The following is a 20,295-nucleotide window of genomic DNA, read 5'->3' on the forward strand; positions in this document are numbered from 1 at the left end:
GCATGCGCTCTACTCCGTTCAGCACGAGCATCTCACGATTGCGTTATCACTGTAGCCGTCGCACGTATAATCTGACGATAATCTCTTCTCGAAAATCGAGCAATCGTCCGTTCTGGTCGACAATGCATATCATTAGATCCGTACGATAATGCTCCATACGATGATCGGCAGGTAAATGATCTGCGCCGGTCTTTTTGATATCTTATATCCCGACAGCACGCTCAGCAAAAATTCGTGTATCGTGTGTGCATTTTTACCATTACTCTACGTGCTCGCGGACACGTTACACTCTACGTGGATAATGTTTATATTCATTATGTTGATCGACACGTTAGATTCGTGCCATTTTCGCGGTTTCAATATACGTTTTGACGAGAATCTCAGCAGCGATCCAATGCTGTTAGGCTTGCCAAAGTTTATTCTGTGGACACATCTAATCTCGCATTTCATCGTGTAGTTTGCGCGTAGCGTTCTCGTATTCTCCATTCTCATCATCGCCGTTGCTGTTGTTGTTGTCGTCATGCATCACTGGCATTAGACACGCGGACGTTTCCGTAAAATCGCATGTTTCAAAAATTCATTTATGGTTATTTATGGAATATAATCCCGGGATATAATCCCGAAATTCGATGAACTCAACGTTGAATCTTTTATTGGGCACATTCAAGTCGCAGTGAAGCGATTGGGAGTCAATCAACACGAACTACTTCTTTGCGGCATCATCGCGCAGAAACTTACAGGAAGAGCGAAGGGCACAGTAAGAATCGACGCTACGCCAAATTTTCCACGGCTTTTCGAAAAATTGAGATACCTATTTGGAAAAGCTCAAACCCTCACTACACTGGAAGTATAAAGAGACACGTCCAACGATATAATGAAAATATTAACGAATTCATAAATCGTTTCCTCCGAATGACATTATTACCACAATTAATTCGCAAAGCAATGACCATCTGTATCCAAGAAGAACTTTGTCAATGGAAGTCCATCGAGATTTTCCGCCGTAATGTAAAATCAGAAATTGGAGAGCACCTCTCCAATTGTTTTCTAGCTGGACACTCTAAATCAAGCGTTTTTGAAAGCGAGAGCTTTCGAAGGACAACTTAAGAAGAGAAGTTAAGAAGATTACGCATACAACGCAATGAAGTCTCAAGGAAACTTATTCTCAGTCTCAATATCAAAAATATGGCTATAAGAAGCGAGGACATGAGGAAAAAGAATGCAAAATTTTCACGAGCGTCATCTCAATCGATCACCGGACCAAGCATCGTGCCCTTCACATGCAATCGATCGAGTCCCGGAGCAACACATCAATGAGAGATTTATCAGGGACTTGGCCCTGGAACTTACACCAGAGCATTCAGAGTTATCTTGAAAATACCAGATTTTAAGCAAACAATTTTTTTAGTAAACATGGACTCGGATATATTTTCAATTCATGAAATGTTAATTGAAAATAAAAATTTATCCAAGGTAGATTCAATAATAGTATCCGGCGTCACGACACATTCTTTGAAAACTAAGTACGGAATAATTAAAGTAGAAATGTTCGAAAAAAAACATATATTTCACATATTAGACGATTATTCGCTAGTTAAACATCAAGGCATAATAGAGTAATTTTTTATCACATTAAAAATGTCAAGTTTCATATCAAAAAAGAGCATTTGCGGGAAGCATTACTTTTCTGTTTTAATCTAAAAAAAACTACTGCTAAAAGTCATTGTTTGCTAGTAGAGAGGCGCATGCTCTATCTGAAACAACTTGAAAAAATTAGTTTAGAAAATTCAAAAACAAACAATTTTGACGAGAATGACAAAGAGCGCCCTAGTCAGTCGAAAAAATTTAAAAATGGAAAATTTGAGGCATTACTTCAAAAAGACTGATGTCAGACGCTCAAAGAGTTGTCAGAAACATTAAATGTCGATGAATCAATCGTTAGCAAACGTTTAAAAACAATGGGAATGATCTAGAAACTAGGAAACTAACCTTACATGAATTAAGAGAAAGAGACATTGTGAAACGTTTAACCATTTATGAATTGCTGCTTCAAAGACAAAAACGGAAGTCGTTTTTGCATCGAATTGTGACTGGCGATGAAAAATGGATTTGTTACGACAATTCTATGCGCAAGAAACCATGGGTACGTCCCGGCAAACTATCAACATCAACGCTAAAACAAGATAATTTCAAATAAATAAGTTTCGTAATAAGATTGAGCTTTCGAGATTAAACAATAAACATACATGTATATTAACAGACAAGCAATTGAGAGCAAAAATTAAGACGCAATAATTAAAGCGTAGTACGTTAACAATGTATTTCAAAGACCTCACAACAAATATGATGAAATCGGATGTTTCGGTTCAGTTCGAGCCATCCTTAGCGATGTCCACATAACCATTACAAATTATTCACGATAAGATCCAAGTCCGTAGCTAAGGAAGCCTTCTCAAATTCAAACTTGTGAAGCATCATTGTCACTTAGTTGAATAGCTAAATGATCACTAAAGAACCAATAATTGTTATTAAAACAACGACAGACCAAGCATAGAATGATCAAAGAATTCACCCGCTGCGAACCATGATCCATATATCAAAAACCTCTTATAGAAACGCATGAATAAAGATAGATTGTTGAGAGGATTGTATCGAAATATAAATGTTCAATGAAAAAAATTAGTATAAAATATATAAGATTGAACATTGTACATATCAAAACAAACATATGTCAAGATAAGATCAAACAGTCATAAATTAAAAAGTACAAAAAAAATCAACTGATGTAATATGAATTCCCGTCATAGATCACATCTTGTTCACATAAGCATAGTGTGGCAACTCACTGTCAGATTTTAGAGAGAGAGAGAGAGAGAGAGAGAGAGAGAGAGAGAGAGAGAGAGAGAGAGAATTTACAAGAGCGTTTTACTGCTTTATGTAATCGGAAAGAATGAATACGAAGCGTTTCACTGCTGCAAATAAATGAAATAGTAAAGAGAGATAACCACTCGAAGTGGGTTATCGCTTCAAGTAATTACAAGAGAGGAAGAAAGAGCGAGAAGTTACTAAAAACGTTTTATCGGTTTATGGAATCGGAAAGAATGAGTATGAATCATTTGAAGCGCTTTACTGCTTCAAGTATCAAAAATAATAAGGAAATGTAATCACTCAAAGCGCTTTACTGCTGCGAGTAATCGCAATAGAGAGAATTACGAAAAGCGTTTTAGCGCTTCATGTAAGAAGAAATGAGTATAACCTGCTCGAAACGTTCCAGTAATATAATTAATCGCTTTAAACAAAATATGAAATGGAAAAGAATAGTTTTATGAGAGAGCCAGGAAATAGATGGAAATGAAAAAACGGAAATTTCTGCGATGATTCGTTTCGTACTAATAAAAAATGTTTTCGAAGTATTGAGAAATTAATTACTCTCTGCAGTTGAACGGGAGGACAACGGTAATGAATCCCTCAAGCGATCGGGTCTAGTAGTGCGGACCCTCGAAGAAGTTGGTCTTGAATATTAAGGGAGACTGGTTCAGGAACGTTTTAGGCGATCGATCGGGAGAATTTCACGCATTAACTGAGACTACGATTTCGGAATTACTGGTACAGCGAAACTGGTGATGTATTATTGACTGACTGACTGATTGACTGACTGACGGACTGTATTCCTCAAAGAGACCTCGTATTTATACTCGTGAGAACGATATGCCCTTCTTTGTTTTTGACAATAGGTGATTGACCTAGCATCTTCTAGGAATTGAACACTTGCAGGATTGGTGGATCTTTTTAATTAGTCTTATTTAATTCCGCATGCGCGCGAGCAACGTCAAATATTAATAAACAAAGCTTTAATGTAAAAGATTTATTGAGCACCGATTGACCTTATGCCCCCGTGACTTGGCTAACTCTGAGCTCTATTGGTTAAATTTGTCGCTAGAAAAATTGAATTTTAATTATTTTATCAGTATTTGATTTGCTATATTAAATAAAAAATTACTTATTTGCTAATTACGCAAAAAAAAAACAGTTCGTTGTAATTTTTTTCACGAAAGAAAAGAATGGAGTCCTCTGGACGTAACATATAAATTTTGAAATATTGTAAGATTAGTATAAAAAAATTAGAAATATTTTCTAAACAATTATAAAATGATACAGAAATTCTAAAAATTTAGAATTTTTTATATGTGAATTATAAAATATTGTAAGATTCGTATAATTTTCTATATTGTATATATATGGATATATTTTATATATAATTATATTGTGATATCAATATATATATATATATATATATATATATATATATATATGTATGTATATATATATATACAATTATATATAAAATATTTTTTTCCCGGATAAATGAACAAATTAATACATAAATATAAATAAATAAATAAGTACTATTTGTATCAACAATACTTATACCAACATATAGTTCGACGGAATTCTCAGGGCATTTACGGAATTATTTCACTTTTTTTAGAAAACAATAGAAATCTAAGGAATAATTCCAATAGAATCCATTTCGAATAATACATTTCGTATTCTAATAAACTCTTAAAATCAATGTTTGACACTTGCTTGATATTCCTTCGAAACAAAGAGAGAAAAAGACACATAGTGAGATCTGACGAAGATGCATAGAGATCAGTTGTACGAGGACAAGTCAATAAGTTCTTAGAAAATCTGTCAGAGGGCACTCATAGTGTCATGTCACATTACTTTTTGACAAGTAGCATCTTTCAGCTGATTGCTGTCAAATTTTGAACGGAATTCATCGCGCGATTTCATTTCTGTAGACGATTAAAGCGAACAACCTTTGTATTTTTTGCAAAATGGAAAAAAAACGAGTTTCGTGCAGTGATCAAATATCTACATATGAAAGGTTTAACACCGAAAGAAATCAAAGCCAAATTGGATAATGTTCATAGCACATCTGCATTAGCGTCTGCGACTATAATTGGTGAATGAATTTAAACGTGGTCGTACATTCACATGTGATGCACCTCGTTCGAGACGTCCAATTGAGACTGCTACGCTAGAAATCATCGATAAAGTCCACGCTATTGTTTTGACTGATCGACGAGTGAAAGTGCGTGAGCTTGTTGAGGCTACAGGCATATTACATGGCACAATGATTTGAATTTTGCACGAATAATTGGGTATGAAAAAGCTATCAGCAAGATGGATGCCGCGTTTGCTCTGTGGACCATAAGCGCGACTGTGTGACGATTTCAAAACAATATTTGGAGATGTTTCAACGTAATCCAGATGAATTTCTGCGTCGATTTATTACTGTGGACGAAACATGGATCCATTACTTCACACCTGAGACGAAAGAACAGTCAAAACAATCACCGAGTCAGGACTTCACTGAGTGAACCAGCTCTGAAGAAGGCGAAGATCGTCGTGAAGTCGGTCAGAAAGGTGATGGTCACAGTTTTTTGGGATGCATGCGGTATAATTCATATTGATTACCTTCGTCAAAGCAAACGATCAATGGTGATTACTACGCAGCCTTATCGGATCGTTTCAACAACATTTTAAAGAAAAAACGTCCCCATTTGGCAAAGAAGAAAGTGCTCTTCCATCAAGACAATGTACGGGCAGTTCACACGTGTTCGGCATCGATGGTCAAATTCAACGAATTCCACTACGAATTCCCCATCCAACATATTCGCCAGATTTAGCCCCTTGCGACTATTTCCTGTTTCCAAACCTGAAGAAACGGTTTGGAGGAAAAAGATTCACTAGAGAGCAGCTCATCGTCGAAACAGAGGCTTATTTTGAAGGGTTGGACAAATCATATTATTCAGACGACTTGAAAAAGTTGGAGAATCGTTGGATCAAGTATATCAAGCTGAAAGGAGACTATGTTAAGAAATAAAAATGAATCGATAAAAAAAATGTGTTTTACTATGTTTTTCTAAAAACTTATTGACTTGCCCTCGTAGTAACATTATTTATGTCTTTGCAGTTGGCAGGCCTGGATCTATGAACGATACTTCAACTCATGAAAGGGACGTGATTTGTTCAAACTGAGCACACCATGTCAATCCCTTCCATCATAGTCCAGTGGCAATCTCTGGCAGTAAGAATCTGATTAATCTTGTCCTATTTTTGATTGATTGAATGAAAAATGACGGAATTGATTAGATAATGTCCGAGTGTAAAAAAATTGAAAAGTAGATACGTAAACCGCCTTATGCAATTGTATAAGTACACATATAAGTGCACGTATATGTACATGTGTATATACCATCGATTTAGACCAGTATTCATAATCGGATCTTATATTTAAAACCATCTTAAGTATAGTCTTAAGAAGTCACGAATCAATCTGTTCAGATAAGGAAGGGTAGGATACCTAGCTGGTCGAAATGCTTTGTGAATCGAAAACAGATTAGTAATAAGAAAATGAATATATTTTGTTTTAATATGTATTATAAGGTATCCATTATTAACGAAGACCTATGACTATAGAAACTCTTTTTCAGAGAAGTTAATTAATTATAAAATAATTTTTAAGATAAAGAAAGTATAATATTCTAAAACGATGTCATGATTATAGATGGTTTGCGGGTCTAGTCTGAGCCGATCATCAGGCTTTGTGTTTATAAGGCGATCATGAAGTACTACCTGAGCCGTTCATCATCGTAATTAAATAATGTTTACTAGATACCGTCTGAGACCGTTCGTCAGGTAAGGTATGACATGGCAGAGCGTGTGGCTATTCAAGGCGGATCGTCAGATAAGCCTATCCGAGCCAATTCGTACACTCATTGATGGAGCAATCCATCTTGAAGTAGCCGTCGGACAACAACGAAAGGAAGGAGGCGACCATTACATGCAACGACATTGAGATTGATGTTATAAGCGAAAACATTTGGAGACTCTTTCCTCTCTCACCTGTATTATAAGCAGCTTGATTTCAAGTTATCAGGATGAGCAACAGTTGCTGATGTTCCATTAATGATTAAACTTGTCATATAATTCGTCCTTACTTTTCGGAAAATTATTTATGCAGAGCGTCTATCATACTCCATGTCGATTAAAAAAAAGCCAAAAAGCGAAGAAAACAAAAGCTAGTTAAAGATAAAAAAGAAGCGCGGCTGCAATTACAACGCGATTTATTCGTTATCACTGATCTTCCTCGATAATCGAGTTTGACCGAACACAATCAGGTCATATTAGCGTCTTAAGACATTACTTAAGACAGTTTTGAAATAAGAATGAATTATGAATACCGTCCATAGTAATGCTCTAGACTGAGCATTCGAGGAGTGGAAGTAATCCTCATGTAGAAAAGGATGCACTCATTTGGTCTAGAGTAGAGTTCCTAGAACTACCAGAGTCTGACCATGCCCTAAAAATGGCATGCGTGTCCGAAATGTGTGTTTGCTCTCAATTGGTGATATGAATGTATGTGCGTTTTCAATTGGTACTTCCATTGTGTACTTCCACATCAATCATAAGAAAAGATAGAGGAATGACCAGACTCTGATAGTTCTAGAGACTCTAGTCTAGAATACCTGTAATAAAAGTATGGCCAACAAAGTGTGAGTGAGACAAAACTGGAACGCATCGAAACGCGCGCACATTTTTCAAATGTGAAGTGTAAAACTGAGGCTATATAAAAATTTACTACCAATACTGAAAATCTATAGAAATCTATATGCAGGTAACGTAAACTATATATTTTCAGTATTAGTAAATTTTGGAACATAACTTGAAGTATAAAACTGAAATTATATTCACCGACTAAAAAATTGCAACACTTTTTCTTTAATGAGTTTAGAAATGTAGTCTGCTCACTGAGCGATTGATTCTTACTTATGGATTCGTAATCACTAGGCATATGTTCCGAAATTAGTTGGAAGTACTGGCGCTACTGTTATTAAATTGACTGACTTTTGCTGTTTTAAAATGTAAGATTTTACTGTCTAATACTGAATTTTGGAACGAAAAAGTAAAAGAAAGTTATTTGTACCTTGTACGTAATCTTAATATTTTCAAAAAAGATCGAAATATAACCGAATACCAATTCTGATATATAAACGATATAGACTATTTTATCGAATATTATTGAAATTATACTGGAAAACGATTCAAGCAGTGACAGTTCTGATGATGACATATTATTACAAGTTTTAAATCAGGTTGATGGCAAACGTGGACCATTGCTATTAAAACCTCATGTACAGAATTATGTTCAAAACGTAATTTCTATATTATCAAATGTAGATTTTAAATCATTTTAAATCAGTAAGAAAAAGTTATATTTATTATGTATTATAAGAAGAAGTTATTTATTATGTACATATTGAAAATATACTTAATAAAATATATGTAATATTCATTATTTGTAGTAATGTATGTATACTATTTGTAGTAATATATGTATATTATTTGTATTAATGTATGTATATTATTTGTAGTAATGTATGTACCATATCGCTATATACTATTGTACTTTATAAAAAATAAATGTTTAATGCTTTTAAATATTTAGTTTTTATATTATTATTTATTTTTAATTTAGTTAATTACAAACTTATTTGTTTTTAATAGAATGTCTCGAGGAATGTCTTTTGATTGTTGTTGACTATAGTAGGACAAAGTTAGAGAAGAAATCAAATCCTGATCTACAGATAACACCTGGTCGTCTTCCCGTCAATTTGGAAAAACAACTTCTAATAACTCTTTGGACACCAGATTCATATCGGTAAATAAAATTGGCACAAAATAAAATATATTATGTATTATAAATATTTATTTTATTGTATTATTATAGATCTATATCCAATCGTTTTAATGCTGAGGAAGTTACTGGTTTGCGTATAGTAAGATGTGTTATAAATGTTCTTATTAGCCTTTAAGAGCAATTCATAACATGGCCAACAGAAGGCAATTGAATGTATTGCAGCACTTAAACGGGACAAAGGTTTTCCAAATGTTATTAGAGTAATAGATGGAACACACATTGTTATAGATACTCCAAAAGAAAACTCTGAAGCATACATTAATCGAAAGGGCTTTCATTCTATTCAGTTACAAGTACACTATTTTATTTTATTTCTTATCCATATAATTAATAAAAAATGGTAACAACACATGCAATCTATTAAAATTGCAGGTGATTTGTAAGCACAACTTACAATTAATTCAATGTTTTGTCGGATCTGTGCATGATCAAAGAATATTTCGATTTGCTGATATACATATTTTCAATGAAATTTCCCAATAACAGTCATGTAATAGGAGATGCAACTTACAATATTCAATAGCATTTGTTAGTACCATTTAAAGATGGATGATTAACGGAAAGGCAACGAAATTTTAACTATTTCTTATCTTCGACTCGAATGAGAGTAAAATGTTCAATTGCACTGTTGACGATTTAGAATATTATTAGACAAACTTTCTGTAAGACAAACTGATCTTATTCCTAATTATGTAATGGTATGTTGCGTATTACATAATATGTGTATATCGAAGAATGACATGATCGATGATATTCCGATATTTATTGAAAATAATGACATATAAAATGTAAAAAATAGAGATGATAATATTAATCGGGAATTACATGCTGAAGGTATACGGAAAAGAGAATAAATACAAAATGCTCTCGATATTCAGTTATCCTGTAAGTACTTATTATTTAGTGTATTACTATATAATGTACTTATATAAATAAAAAATAAAATTTTTATAAAACGTAAAATAATATGTACACGTTTCAAACAATAATGTAATTTTTCCTGTCATATATAATAAAAAACTGTAGTAAATAAGAAATGAAAAAATAAACTGAAAACTCATAGAACTTTATTTTTTCTTGTATATATTTTATCCATACAAAACTAAGTAAGTAGATATACTAGGCGGGTTCTAAGCCATGGGGCTAGAGGGGAATGCGGGGTGCGGGGAAGTACTTGTAGGCGCGGGGAATACCTAACGCGGGGGAAAGAGGGGGAAAGGTCTAATCTCCTACACAATAGGGCTCCTACACAATAGGGCTCCTTTTTTTGTTATCAAAATTAGACCATGTTTTTCTTTAAAAATGCATTGATAATAAAGGTTTGAATTTGACCATGACATATTTTTCTTTTCTTTAAAAATGTATCGATAATAAAGGCTTGCATGTTAGAGAAAGATAGAGCGCGCGTGCTACGAGTGAAGAAAGGATGGAAGAATTAATAGAGTACGAGTTTCTTTTGTATGATACAGTTTTTCAATTTTTATGGTTTTTCCTGGCGCGTCGAGGCAAAGGATGGGAAGTAAAAGACAATACACATGAAATAAGGCGAACAAAAATGTTTTATTTACATCTTATTACATCGGTTTTCGTACTTATTAAAAACTAAAGCTAATAGTTCGCAATCGATGAAAGGCTTGCATGTTAGAGAAAGATAGAGCGCGCGTGCTACGAGTGAAGAAAGGATGGAAGAATTAATAGAGTACGAGTTTCTTTTGTATAATACAGTGAAAATATGAGTCTTTATTTATACACGATCGGTTCAGTAAATACAAAATCTAAATGTGGATCCTATGTAAATAGGATTTTTTCTACATGATTTGTAATCTTTTTCATAAATTTTATTATAGATCTGACGATTCTGAGGATCTACGTTTTTTGTTTATGTTTCCAATATCATTGGGAAGATTTTCTAATGGCAAGTTTCTTGAATATTATCACTCACAGATCAGTGATCGTTAAAGTTTGAGTTTTATGTTCATGCTTTGTACTAACGATTGTTTTTTTTCCTTTCTTTGTTGAAATTTTCATGAAACGGAGAAATTTTGGACGGAGTCCATTGGACATAATGAAATATATAAAAGTGCATAAGTGCTCGATGTACCACAGTGGTGTCCTGGAAGACCAAGGAATCAGTCGCTTCAGTTACTGATGCTTCAGTTATTGATAAGCATAATATGGTTAATCATGCGAACATAGTCAACGCAGTCCAGTATATTCGAAACGCAGATCAGGAACAGTTCGCACATATCAGAGACGAAGTGTTCGAAGTACTCGAAGAAGTGAACTTCGAAGAACTAATGGATCAAGAGATCGATTCCGACGAAGAAACATTATCGGACGCTGGCTATACTAGCGATTTGAGCGAGATTGATACAGATTATATACAAAGATTTGTGTCATCATCAGAAATCCGTGCACTGAACAACCATACAAAACATTGTGTAATCCATTGTTATTATACAACGACGGATGGTGCTTTACGTATATGTGCAGAATGCATGATACGTTTGAATAAGACTGATATCGCAAGATTGTATCTCATAAGGAAGCACGATGTTGGACATATTTACGCGCTAAGTGGTCAGTCTTGCACAAATTGCAGACTACCAACATACCTTATATTTCCATGCAATAAGTGCCCACAGTGCACACATTGAAAAAAACTATTTCGAATAGTATTGTGAATGAATCACATGCAAGTGCTCCGTAGAAGAGTGTGATCTAAAGACTGTAAAAAAAAAAGACATGGAAAATCACGAGTACGCGAATTGTTGGAACAGTGCGACCGGGTCGCTACTCTGGTGGAATATTTCGCGTGGCTGCAACGATGTGACGAGTGCATCGAGCAGCTTGAAGAACTTTGTCGTGCCAAGCGTCCACGTCTCGCCGTTGGACACAGACAATCCATGGTGACGAGGATCGCACGACTCGCGAGTGCAAAAGTGCAATTGGAGCAACGTTTCATGCACATTGGTGGCGACTACGCGAGTGGCGAGTACGCGAATCGCGACGAAAGATCTCTCATCTGGCGAGAGATCGACGCCGCGTTTGAAAACCGTGTATCGACAGGTGCTGTGATAAACTCTAATCACATTGAGCCGCGACGGTTTTTGGAAGACGCGAAGGAAATAGTGTTCGAGCGTGTGCGAGACGCAGTAGGAAGACACGGTAGCGCAAAAGTGAATACTGCGTTCAATGGCGAGTTTGCGACGAAGGATAAACGTGCCAATAAGAGCATAATTACAAAGAACAGCGAAATATATCGTTGCACCGATATGCACGAGTGGTACGAGCGACACGTCGTCGAGCCTATCCTAGCATCGCTTGAAGAATTCCAGGAACGTGACAGCGGGTGGGCATTGTCGCGAATCCTTAATTTAATAGTGAATGTAAATAAACATAATCCAATGCACGCGGGATGTCACATCGAAGTGCCACGAGAAATAGTGACGAAACGGGCAGTGATCAGTGTTCATTCGGCAGACAATGCATGTTTCGCGTGGTCGGTGGTCGCCGCTCTATACCCTGCAGAAACATATGTAAATCGGGAATCGTCATATCCACATTATACAACAGTACTAAATCTCGCAAACATTGAGTTTCCAATCACTTTAAAGGATATTTATAAATTCGAACGGTTGAACGCGGTGTCGATCAACGTGTACGGCATCGAGAATAAACAGGTCCTTCCTCTGCGACTCACCAATGAAAAGAAGGAGAAACACGTCAACATGCTGTATGTGCAAGATCCACGCAACGATGGTATTGGACATTTTGCATGGATAAAAAACTTATCCCGTCTCGTGAGTTCGCAGATTAGTAGAAAAAAGAACAAGAAATTTTTCTGCGATCGGTAAATATACATGAAAAATTATTATAATTTTCCGTCTCATTAATAAAATAATGGTAATAGTTATAATTTTTTTTTCTTTTTTCAGATGCATGCACTACTTCAATACCAACGAAAAATTGCAGTCGCACGTAATGGACTGCGAAAAGATGAACGACTTCGCTATCAAACTGCCGAGCGTGGACGACAAGTGGCTCGAATTTGGGAACCACTGCAATAAGCAGAGCGCCCCATTCATCGTCTACGCTGATTTGGAGTGCGTTCTACGGAAGATGGAACTTGAAAGGGAAAATGCATCGTCGTCGTCGTACACGCATCAACAGCACGAGGTATTTAGTATAGGATACTACGTGCGATGTTCATACAACGACGCGTTATCATTGTATCGGTTCCGTCGCGATGAAGATTGCATAACGTGGTTCGCGCGACAACTCAATGATTTGGCGCATCAAGTTAAAAATATAGTATCCACCAACGTACCCATGGAAACGTTGTCGAAAGAACAATTGGAGGCGTACTGTAGCACGACGCGTTGCCATATTTGCGAGAAACCGTTCGCGCCGGACGATACGCGGGTCCGCGATCATTGCCATCTCCGGTAGATTCCGTGATCCAGCGCATGCAAATTGTAATTTAAATTATAAAAAATCATTTTATATTCCGATCGTTTTTCACAATTTATCAGGCTACGACGCGCATTTTATAATTAAAGAAATTGCTACCGCGTTCGAAGGACATGTAAGTTTATTACCGATAACTAAAGAAAAAATATATTTCATTCACTAAAAATGTCGATAGCACCAAAGACACAAATGAAAAGAATTTTCAGAAAAATTGCATAAAATTACGATTTATCGATTCTTTAAAATTTCTAAACGCAAGCCTCGATAAATTGACATCGTTTTTAAGCAGAGACAAATTAAAAATTGTACGTTCCGAATTTCCAACATCAGATGAAGAATTTGAATTACTCACACGAAAAGGTGTCTTTCCGTACGAGTACATTGATCGCGTCGAAAAATTGCAGGACACGCGCTTACCACCGCGCGAATTATTTTTCAGTTCGTTGACAGGCGATACAGTATCCGAGAGCGATTACGCTCACGCCGCGAACGTCTGGAAGCGATTCTCCATTCAAACGCTCGGCGAGTACAGTGATCTGTACTTGAAAACTGATGTCTTGTTATTGGCCGACATTTTCGAAAATTTCCGCGAAAGTTGTATCGCGAGTTACGGTCTCGATCCTGAGCATTACTATACATTGCCTGGTTTCACGTGGGATGCGATGCTAAAACATACGCGTATAAGATTCGAGTTACTCACCGATCGATATGGTAATGTTCATTGAGCGCGGTATACGCGGTGGTCTCAGTCAATGTTCCAGTAGATACGCACAGGCTAATAACAAGTACATGCGTTCGTACGACTCATCGAAACCATCGTCGTACTTGATGTACTACGATGTTAACAATTTATACGGATGGGCGATGTATCAACCATTGCCATACGCCGAATTTCGATGGGTCGAAGACGCTGCGAATTTTGACGTGAGTGCGATTGCTCTGGATTCATCCATCGGTTACATTCTCGAAGTCGATCTCGAGTATCCACAACATCTACACAATCTGCACACTGACCTGCCGTTTTGTCCGACGCGCGATAAGCCGCCCGGCAAGCGCGAGGCTAAACTTTTAGCGACGCTGTACGATAAACAGCGTTACGTCATCCACTACCGCAACCTACAGCAATGTACTCGTCACGGTCTTCGCGTAACAAAGATTCATCGAGTACTACAATTCGCGCAATCTCCATGGCTTCGCGATTATATTGAACTCAATACAAATTTCAGAATTCGCGCAAAAAATGATTTCGAGAAAAATTTATATAAATTAATGAACAACGCGGTATTCGGTAAAACTATGGAGAATGTGCGCAATCACGTTGACGTAAAATTATTAACAAAATGGGACGGACGGTACGGTGCGGAGACAATGATCGCAAAACCGAATTTCCACAGCCGTAGCATCTTTGCGGAAAATTTAATCGCCGTCGAACTGCGCAAACTCGAGGTGAAGTTCAACAAGCCGATTTACGTGGGTATGTGTATACTCGACATATCGAAAGTCTGCTTGTACGAATTTCATCACGAGTATATGTTACCACTATTTCGCGACAAATGTAAAATTATGTACACCGACACGGACAGTCTTGTATACAACGTCGAGTGCGAGAACGTTTACGAGACTATGAAACGTGATATCGCTAGATTCGACACGAGTGATTATCCGATGGACAACGCGTACGGTATGCCTCTCGCGAACAAAAAAGTACCTGGTCTGATGAAAGACGAAAATAACGGTGTGATAATGACCGAATTCGTTGGTCTCAGAGCGAAGATGTACGCGGTGAGGGTGAATGGCAAGAGAGAAACTAAAAAAGCGAAAGGCGTAAAGGGTAACATCATAGCGCGAACGATAACGTTCGACGATTACACGCGGTGTTTGAATGAAGAGATTGAAATGACCCGTCGTCAATCGTGTATACGATCTAAACTGCACGATGTGTACACAATATCCGAATCGAAAATCGCTCTGAGTCCATACGATGACAAACGATACATCGTACCAGACTCGACGGAGACGTTACCGTGGGGGCATTGGCAGATACCTTTGTAATATGTGTGTGTGTGTGTGTGTGTGTGTGTCAACATTTATATCACTATTATGTTTTTTTCTACGTTTTCATACAGTGTACATGTTACTATTATCATTATAATTTACACGTAATGCATTTTTTTCTTACATTTATATAAGTATTACTATTACGATTTATGTAGTATCATTTATTATGTATTACTATTATTTTCATTTTCATGTATCATACATTTATATACGTATTTTATATCTGTATACTGCAAAAACGAAGATGAATGGGAAGTAATAAAAAATATACTTAGTTTATATACTTATATTGATATTTTTTTATATGTAGAAATAAAATACATGAATCAAAATTTTTATCAAATAATATTATTTTTGTGTATCCATGAATTGTGTGATTCATCGAATCCCAGCCACTTGACGTACACCTTGTCTCCCTTCCTGCGCAGTACTTTCTCCACGAGATACACGTCTGGATGAGTAGCGCGATGCAACTCATACTCGTAGAACGCTCCAGCGACGGATTTTCCACAATAATCCTCGAGTAACTATAGGTTACAGGATTGGTACGCTGCACCTTAACGATCGTAAACATTTCGGTGGTCCAATTTGACGTGTAACCCTTCTCAAAAATCGTTTTGTACTTGCTCACGCGTACCGAATCGCCTATTTTGAATTTTGCAGGACCCGCGATCTTTATCGCGCTGTACACCGTGTCCAAGAGCCTTTCGGCGATCGCGGGAGTTACTTCGGCGGGTCGCATGCCGATGGTGCGATGCTTGCGCGCGTTGTAATCTGACAGGAGACGCGGCAGCTCGTCGACCCACTTATAATTACCGTTGAGCGTAAACATCTTCCACATATCATTCTTAAGCGTGCGATTGAACCGCTCGACTACTGACGCTTTCAACGTCGAATACGTGGAATAGTGATTAACATGCTTTTTCAAGATTTTCTGCACATCAGCGTTGTAAAACTCTTTCCCCATATCCGTTTGTAAATTTTTTGGACATCTTCTACTCTTTCGAACGATCTCAGCGATAGCGTTAGCCGTCTCGCTTCCACCCTTGCTCTTGAGTGGTACGGCCCACGCGTATTTGCTCAACACATCGATGACGGTGAGTATGTAATGGTGGCCTCTGTTGAAACCTGAGTACGGACGCATCTCAACGACATCAGCCTGCCACAGATCGTCGTATCCCCGAACTATGACGCGCCTACGCGGAAAATTTCTTCTCGCAGGAGCGTGCAATTCCTCAACGAGTTGACGTCTCTCGGAGCTAATTTTCTCTCTCTTTTTCTCAGATTTCTTTTTCATGATTCGACGTGTAATACACTGAGTACGAGAAAATAATGTATTTTTTCTCGCTGATGTTACTCAACTGAATCGTTTCATTGCTATGCGATTTAATTTATAATAAGACCAGCTTCGCGAAGTTCCTCGATGATCGACAGCATCTCGTTGTTGTGAGCGTTGTTGCCTGCTCGGTGCGAAGCGTCGAGCAATCGTAGACGATCCACCAGCTCGTTGGGATCATCCCAGTGCTCGTAATCGATCGCGTTATCATTCAATGTCATCATTGCATGAGGTAATCCCTTTCCAGATTTCTTCTTCTGTTTCTTGGGTATGATCGACATCAACGGTGCGATTACATGTTTGTACTTGTATCCCCTGTTGCTCAATAATCGACCCTGCGAATGGTACTTGTGTTTGTGCGCGTTCGTCACCAACCGCATGCTCTTGTATTTGTGCATATCGTCTTCCGTGTAGAGAGTATCGTCGGGAATTCTCTTGAAAATCAACTCGTAAAGACCAGGTGTACCGGCGTATCGTACGCCATCGATAATTATGTTGTCCGCGTCATCCACATCGAAACGTTTATTGCCAAACATCAGTCCATCCTTGTGTAGGTAAATGCCGTACACGTGATCTATACCGCTCTCTTTATCTTGCACTTCCCTCAGGGCAGCCTCGACATACTTTTGCCCCAGTGGGCCCAAGCCGGCTCGTAACGCCTCTCGACCTTCCGACGTTTGCAGCTGATTTTGAATCTTCGTCGCTAGCGAGTCTTCCGTCGTTTCGAAAACATTCTCCAACGGCTCTATCGTCGGTACGATTTTGACACATGGTGTGGAGGTTATCGACTGTGCGCGATCGTGCGATCGATCATTGGATTTATGCAGAGTCGTGGAACGCTCGAACGTCTCATTCGCTTCTTCTGCCTCCTCCTTCTCTTGTTCCTCTTCATCCTTCCTCTCACGTTTAGAGGCAGACGTTGCATCTTCGTCGTGCGACTCTCTTTTTGTAGCGCGCATGCTGGGGTTGACGAAAAGTCACAACGGTTCGATAAGAGGTTTAAAATGTCTGTCCAACGCGATGCCCTCCTCGATTCTACCGGTTTTCAGAGCGCGATGTTTCTTGCGGATCGACTCACTCGTCTTCTCGATCTCCCTCGCGATTTTTTCACGCTCGCGCACATTCGCCATGTTCGTCTCTGGCTAAGTATCGGTAACGACTGGTCACGTTACGATATCGCGAACTCGTTAAATCCTTTTCTATATCGTCCGTTTGTGAGCTTACTGTCTTTGTCTATCACTAGAAATCCATATTTTTGCTGCCAACAGTCGCGGCACAACGTGAAAAATTCATCGTACGACATGTCAGTATTCACATGATCGTTGTAAACGTGTTTCAAGTTGGTACCGTCCTGTTTGAACAGGATCAGCAGGTTCGCGTTGTCACGTATCAGATGTTTAGGTATCCTCGCGTATGTCTGACAGAGATAGAAGCAGTCGACGTTCGCGTGGCGACCCATCGAAAAGTATTCTCTCACCGCATCCTGCTTGTCACATGCCACGTCATCAAAGATAAAGATAGAATTTGGATGCGCCTCGCTCGGTGAAACGATGTCGCTGTTGTTGGAGAACGTAAAATAGCCGATTTCGTCAATAGACGTAAACAAATTTTCGAGATATCGATACTTTGGCTGTTGCAACGATTTCGAGTAGACGTACACGTTTTCGAAACGCACGCCATTCGAGCTCTCGAGTAAGCTTATGAGAACGTTGGTTTTACCACAATTCGATGGGCCGCAAATGATCGCGCGTATAGTACTCGGCAGCATTTCGCCGTGCTTGCGCTTCTCCACGCTGCCTCCCATCATTTGCGATTTCGCGTCACAGTTCGTGACGCGTATCGACAACGGTTACGGCACGAATTTCATGCTCACACTAAGGCTACGCGCTCTCGAACGACTATTTAAAGGCGCGCGAATTTACGAGTCGCGCAGTAGCAAAATGTATCTCATGCTGTGTCATCCTTTCGACATTCAGGACTTGAACGCTGAGCAGCTGCAGTATATACCGAAGGTTGTACTCTTACGCGTGTACGGTGACTATATCGACTACGTGTGGGACAAGCTTCCGGAACACGTGAAGGCGGATTCGGAGGTTCAAACGTATCGTCGCTGCGACGAGCACTACAATCAGCCGTGGCAGAGGACGCACATCGACGGTCCCGCACCTAAGATAAAGGACTGTAACGAATGTCAGCGTCGGGCGGCAGTCTGTTGAATCGAACGATAAACGCGCTTCCTTTCGAGTTACATATTCCGGGCTACCAGTTTTGCGGCCCGGGCACTCGGCTTACGAAGCGATTAGCCAGAGGTGACGTGGGCATAAATCCGCTGGACGCGGCGTGCCGAGAACACGACATTGCATATTCTCGAAGCAACGATCTCACCGATAGACACGCGGCAGACAAAGTACTCGCCAAGGAGGCGCGGAAACGTGTCACCGCGAGAGATTCGGCTCTGAGCGAGAGAGCTGCCGCTGCTGCCGTTTGGGCAGCGATGAAAGCCAAGACCAAGATCGGCATGGGCATGAAATCAAAAAAGAAGATGACAACGAGGAAGAAGACAACGAAAAAGCGGATACTTCCAACGGCAAAACGAGGTGGTGCATTACCTTTTCTACCAATGTTGGGCGCGCTCGGGTCCTTGATTGGTGGAGCGGCCAGCGTGGCGAAAGCGGTAAACGATAGCAAAGCCGCGCGACGTCAGCTCGAGGAGCTGCAACGTCACGACCGCGCGATGGAACAGGGCCGCGGTCTGTATCTCGCTCCGTACAAATATGGACGCGGACTATATCTCGGCCCCTATAAACGCGGACAGGGTGTAGCAGCGAAGAAAAAAAAAAACGCCAAAAAGACGATAAAAATGCCCTCGGGTGCAACTACCAACGTGCAATTGGACGTGCTCGCGAGACGTATGCGCGTACCATACTTTAGAGGTGTCTTCATGCGTAACGCTTTACCGACGAGCGGGGTGCACCGAAACGAAAGCGGTATTGTGAATCTGGACGATGCGACCGGGCCGGGTACTCACTGGGTAGCATACGCCAAGAGGAACAACCACGTCATATACTTTGACAGTTTCGGTAATCTTCGACCGCCCAAGGAACTAGTGCGATATTTCGAGAACGGTGCTACGACGATAGAGTACAATCGTACGTCCTATCAGACGTACAATCAGAGCTTCTGCGGTCAAATGTGTCTGCAGTTTCTACAAACGGTAGACGCGCGTGAATTTAAAAAGCTCGACGAGGTGCTGTAAAATCTCAGTATTAGTCGAACGCTGTTTCCGTCATGTCGCTGACACTTACGCTGAGCGGGAAGAGCACCGTCCTCGCGGCGAACTACTTTCCCTCCATAGATTTGAGTGACGGCGATTACGAGCTCGGTCTGGTGATTTTTGAGACTTATCACACGATACCGAATGTAAACGAATCGAACAATAAATTTTATTTTGGCAAAGACGATGCAAAAATTACAATTCCCGAAGGTTCGTACGAAGTGCGAGACATAAATGAATTTTTGAAACGTATGATTTTACGGAGACATTTGCACCGCAACGCACTTGAAACCATTGACGTAGTGCATGATGACAACAAAAACAACAACAACAATAACAGCAACAACAACAGCATCAACAACAATGACACTGATGATAATTGTG

At 39.1% G+C, this 20,295-nt stretch overlaps 4 protein-coding genes across 4 annotated transcripts; 3 read left to right on the forward strand and 1 right to left on the reverse strand.

Annotated features, from left to right (window-relative positions):
* Positions 1-10,258: 10,258 nt before the first annotated feature.
* On the forward strand, positions 10,259-13,222 carry LOC147908916 (uncharacterized). The gene is made up of 2 exons (XM_087407655.1): positions 10,259-12,623; positions 12,709-13,222. Exons 1-2 carry the CDS (start codon positions 11,677-11,679, stop codon positions 13,220-13,222), a joined length of 1,461 nt encoding a protein of 486 aa, XP_087263781.1. The 5' UTR covers positions 10,259-11,676.
* A 729-nt stretch (positions 13,223-13,951) lies between these two features.
* On the forward strand, positions 13,952-15,301 carry LOC147908917 (uncharacterized). The gene has a single exon (XM_087407656.1). It carries the CDS (start codon positions 13,952-13,954, stop codon positions 15,293-15,295), a length of 1,344 nt encoding a protein of 447 aa, XP_087263782.1. The 3' UTR covers positions 15,296-15,301.
* A 1,285-nt stretch (positions 15,302-16,586) lies between these two features.
* Positions 16,587-17,598, reverse strand: LOC105144948 (uncharacterized). Its single transcript, XM_087407660.1, has one exon. It carries the CDS (start codon positions 17,594-17,596, stop codon positions 16,688-16,690), a length of 909 nt encoding a protein of 302 aa, XP_087263786.1. The 5' UTR covers positions 17,597-17,598; the 3' UTR covers positions 16,587-16,687.
* A 606-nt stretch (positions 17,599-18,204) lies between these two features.
* Positions 18,205-20,106, forward strand: LOC147908918 (uncharacterized). Its single transcript, XM_087407659.1, has one exon. The coding sequence runs from the start codon at positions 18,826-18,828 to the stop codon at positions 19,891-19,893; it is 1,068 nt and encodes a 355-aa protein (XP_087263785.1). The 5' UTR covers positions 18,205-18,825; the 3' UTR covers positions 19,894-20,106.
* The last annotated feature ends 189 nt before the right edge of the window (positions 20,107-20,295 follow it).

This window comes from Acromyrmex echinatior, chromosome 7 (assembly GCF_024713525.1).
Source record: "Acromyrmex echinatior isolate Ae372 chromosome 7, ASM2471352v2, whole genome shotgun sequence".
Classification (NCBI taxonomy): Eukaryota; Metazoa; Arthropoda; class Insecta; order Hymenoptera; family Formicidae; genus Acromyrmex; species Acromyrmex echinatior.

Excerpts from the sequence above, each read along its gene's own strand:
- LOC147908916 (XM_087407655.1), top strand. The coding sequence starts at position 11,677 with ATGGTGACGAGGATCGCACGACTCGCGAGTGCAAAAGTGCAATTGGAG. Across the intron at positions 12,624-12,708 it reads AAGAAATTTTTCTGCGATCG|ATGCATGCACTACTTCAATA; the intron begins GTAAATATACAT and ends TTCTTTTTTCAG.
- LOC147908917 (XM_087407656.1), top strand. The coding sequence starts at position 13,952 with ATGGTAATGTTCATTGAGCGCGGTATACGCGGTGGTCTCAGTCAATGT.
- LOC105144948 (XM_087407660.1), bottom strand. The coding sequence starts at position 17,596 with ATGCGCGCTACAAAAAGAGAGTCGCACGACGAAGATGCAACGTCTGCC.
- LOC147908918 (XM_087407659.1), top strand. The coding sequence starts at position 18,826 with ATGTCAGCGTCGGGCGGCAGTCTGTTGAATCGAACGATAAACGCGCTT.